Source organism: Coenobita brevimanus, chromosome 5, assembly GCF_032717465.1.
Source record: "Coenobita brevimanus isolate Jiangsu-jjx chromosome 5, ASM3271746v2, whole genome shotgun sequence".
Lineage (NCBI taxonomy): Eukaryota > Metazoa > Arthropoda > Malacostraca > Decapoda > Coenobitidae > Coenobita > Coenobita brevimanus.
The window spans coordinates 16,053,535-16,057,087 of record NC_136958.1 but is presented as its reverse complement, the minus strand read 5'-3'; the positions used below and the strand labels follow the sequence as shown (position 1 = coordinate 16,057,087).

Here is a 3,553-nt window from a genome sequence, read left to right as displayed (position 1 = left end):
AGCATTTTTCTGACCGCTCTGCCTCTTCCAATCTCCTACAGTCTGTCAGAGCCCTACAGGTGCAGCTGTCCACCTCTTGCACTGCAGCTATTCAGGCAGCATGTGATAGGCCTGACCCTGCTGGCTGTCCAGTCACCAGCGGAGAGCTTTGCCGGGAGGACACTGCACCGAGGCTTGACGGGCTCAAGTACTCTGTGCTGTCCCGTGCTGGAGATTGCGGTACCGAGCATCTACTTGATCTGCTCAACCTCTCGTGGTCTGAGGGGTGTCTGCCAAGGCTGTGGAAGATGGCTGTCATCCAACCAATTCCGAAGCCTCGCGATCCCTCCGCCATGCGCCCCATCTCCCTTCTCAGCTGTGTTGCCAAGACGGCTGAGAGGGTTGTGCGGGCCGTCTTGCTTGCTGCCTGGGACCGCTGCACCCAAGGATTTATGCTTACCATCCAGGCAGGAGTGCCACTCACTGCCTTGCGTCATTCCTTGGGGAGCTGAGGGGAGGAAGGGGAATGGCTGTCTTCCTCGACCTTGAGCAGACCTTTGAACTGGCAAGCCCCACGGTCATCCTGGCGGCTCTTGTGGCCAGGGTTGTGGGAGGCAGGCTTTTATCTTGGGTCCGGGACTTTTTCCGTGATCGCACTGCAGAGGTCCGCTTTCAGGGGCACCTCTCCCCTATTCATCTCCATCCCAATGGCACCCCCCAGGGGAGCGTTTTGAGCCCTCTCCTTTTTAACGTCCTTATGGAGGGGCTCATAACTGTGGACTATGGGCCTGGCATAACTCTTCTCTGCTATGCCGACAATCTGGCCCTCGTCTTAACAAGGAGGGACTGCTTCACACAGGCAGACTTGGCCCTTTCTCGGCTGTATGCCAAGTGCACCGAGCTAGGGCTGAAGATCAATTTTGCCAAGACGAAGTGTCTGTCGTTTGGCCTCCGCCCCCCAGACTTTCCCAATGCTGCTTGGAGGTCATCAGCTCTCCCTTATCACCATCCACCAGTATCTGGGGGTCTGGCTAGATGGGGGACTCACCTTCGTTTGCCATGTTCGGTGCCTGAGGGAACGTGCTTCTACCTGCATGGCTGCTCTTCGATACCTCTCCAGGCGTAGTTTGGGGGCATCGTTTTCTGTCCTCTGGACCTATTATATTCACGCCATCTGATCTCTGGTGGACTACAGCGCCATCTGTCTGACTGGACTTGCTCCACCAGTATCTAGATCTCTGGAGGTCATCCAGAACGATGCACTCTGTGTCATGCTGGGTGCTCCACGTTGGACCCGGGTCATTAATCTGTGAATGGAGGGTGGTTTGCCATCTCTGGCACATCGTATTGCGCTGCGGGTGGTAATTATCACTGCAGCTGGTGCAGTGCTGGCCCCACCTGCCTGTCTCAGCCCTCTTAAAACGCCTTGTGTGCTGACCACCTGCGCAGGCCCCTCAACGTGACTGGGCCCGCAATACGGCTGTTATCATTCATGGATTGGGAGTTGCTGCGAGCCTCTGTCACGATCTTGACTCCCCCTTTCCTGGATATGCTGATCCACCACCATGGGATCCCCCTCTTTTTCACATTCTCGGTCCCTCAGAGGCTAAACCTCGCTCCTCCATTCTGGCACTCCTCCGTCAGGAGGGTCTAAGTAGAGTAGCGACTCTGGCTTTACCGGACTCAGCCATCTATTTTACTGATGGCTCAGTTTCTTCTGATGGTGCTGTTGGAGCAGCCTTTGTCTCTGGGCAACTGGTGGAATCTTGGCGACTCTCCCACGGTGTCTCCGCATTCCAAGCGGAGCTTGCTGCCATCTTGGGTGCTTTGCGCCATGCTCATCACCATCATCACCATCGAGTCATAATTCACACTGATTCTCTTTCCTCCCTTCAGAGACTACGCTCTTTCTCACTTTGGGACAACATCTTTCTTCTGATGGCGATCCATACATTTGCATCCCTTCTTGTCCGCAGGGGCGCAACTATCATCTTTCACTGGCTCCCTGGACATGTTGGTATTGGTGGCAATGAGCTTGCGGATGACGCAGCACGCTCAGCTTGCTCTTTCCCTGACGTCACATTCCCACTGTGCCCCGGCCCCTCGCACCTCATCTGCATTCTAACTGCTACCATCGGCAGGCTGTCTCTAGAGGACCATCGGCTTTGGGTCACGGAGGGCTCTCGCTCTGCTACATGGTATGCCACCACCTCTTCCTATTCTCTGCTGTTACCCCCCCCAAGTATACCTAATTACCTTGTAGTGAGACTCCGGTGCTTGCGTCTGGGGTTTCCCTGCTATAAACAGATTGTTGGATGCAGAGCCAGACCCGTGCACCCATTGTCTAGCCAGATCTGAGGAGCCACTCCTTCATTATCTGCTTCACTGCCCTGTCACTACCATGCTCAGGCCTCACTTCGACACAGCCCTGGCTCGGTCTGGGGATGAATTTATGGATGCTGCTGGCATTGTTGCCCGTGCTCCATTCAACATTCTACTCCGCACGGTCAGGGACTATCCTCCCCCTCGCTAATTCAAGTTCGCGCGAGTCATGCGCATCTCTGACGGGCTCTCTTGCTTGCCCGTATCCCCACCTATGTTGTGGGGCAAATATCCAAACAACATCAAGCGCCACAAAGTACCGCCCAGTAAGTCTAAAGTCAGCAGTATACAAAAATGTGTTAAAAAAAAAAGAGAGAGAGAGAGAGAGAGAAACTGGAGGTCCCCCCCAACGGGGAAATCACACCAGCCTCGAGCCAATACAAATCTAGAGTGGCTCGGAATATAACCTTGACTTTGATCTACTTTCACCAACTTCGAACTCGTCCTAGATTTTCATCCCTACTGCACACATGTAAAATTTTGTGATGATATATTGAGCAGCTGCAAATTTATCGTGCTAACAGACACAGAGACACACAGACAGACAGGCAAACCGAAAACAATACCAGCTTCGCTATCGCGGCTGGTAATCATTATTGTGCTCCTTAATAAGCATAATCTTATAACAATCAGCTCGGGTTTCGTAATCACAGAGCATGCCTCAAAAATTTGCTTGAATGTTTTAGAAACGTATGAAAATATGACAACTGTGACAAGAAATTTCCTCTGAATGTCACCTACCTAGATTACCAGAAACTTCATAACGTCCTCCATCTAAGACAACTAGAAAAAAAAAAAAAAAAAGCTCATGGACGCTCTAACAAATTATGATCATGGACTGGTGATTCGTTAATGAATCGCAAGCACCGTGTTGTGATAAATGACGAATCATTAGATTGGCTAGCTGTAACAAGAGGAGTTCGTCAAGGGTCAGATCTTTTCCCTGTTTATATCAAAGATCTAGTAAATGAACTCGTTTCCATGGCAGCGAAATTTGAAGATTACACGAAGATTGAAGATTAAGTAAATAAAAAAGCGACCGGGATAAGTTAATAAACTCGAGTGAAAAATGGCTGATGAATTTTAATATAAAAAGGTAAGGTAATGTTCGTTGGCGACAGAAACATTAAGCAGGAATATCGCATGTTCAATACCTTACTGACAGGAGTAAAGAAAGAGAAGGATTTAGAAG

At 50.8% G+C, this 3,553-nt stretch overlaps 1 protein-coding gene across 1 annotated transcript; it reads left to right on the top strand.

The window, feature by feature from the left end:
* The first annotated feature begins 505 nt into the window (after positions 1–505).
* Positions 506–2,512, top strand: LOC145398379 (uncharacterized). The gene is made up of 3 exons (XM_080271260.1): positions 506–1,004; positions 1,583–2,177; positions 2,389–2,512. The coding sequence occupies exons 1-3, from the start codon at positions 506–508 to the stop codon at positions 2,510–2,512; spliced, it is 1,218 nt and encodes a 405-aa protein (XP_080127386.1).
* The last annotated feature ends 1,041 nt before the right edge of the window (positions 2,513–3,553 follow it).

Excerpts from the sequence above, each read along its gene's own strand:
- LOC145398379 (XM_080271260.1), top strand. The coding sequence starts at position 506 with ATGGCTGTCTTCCTCGACCTTGAGCAGACCTTTGAACTGGCAAGCCCC. Across the intron at positions 1,005-1,582 it reads CCATCCACCAGTATCTGGGG|AGGCTAAACCTCGCTCCTCC; the intron begins GTCTGGCTAGAT and ends TCGGTCCCTCAG. Across the intron at positions 2,178-2,388 it reads GGCTCTCGCTCTGCTACATG|GCCTCACTTCGACACAGCCC; the intron begins GTATGCCACCAC and ends TACCATGCTCAG.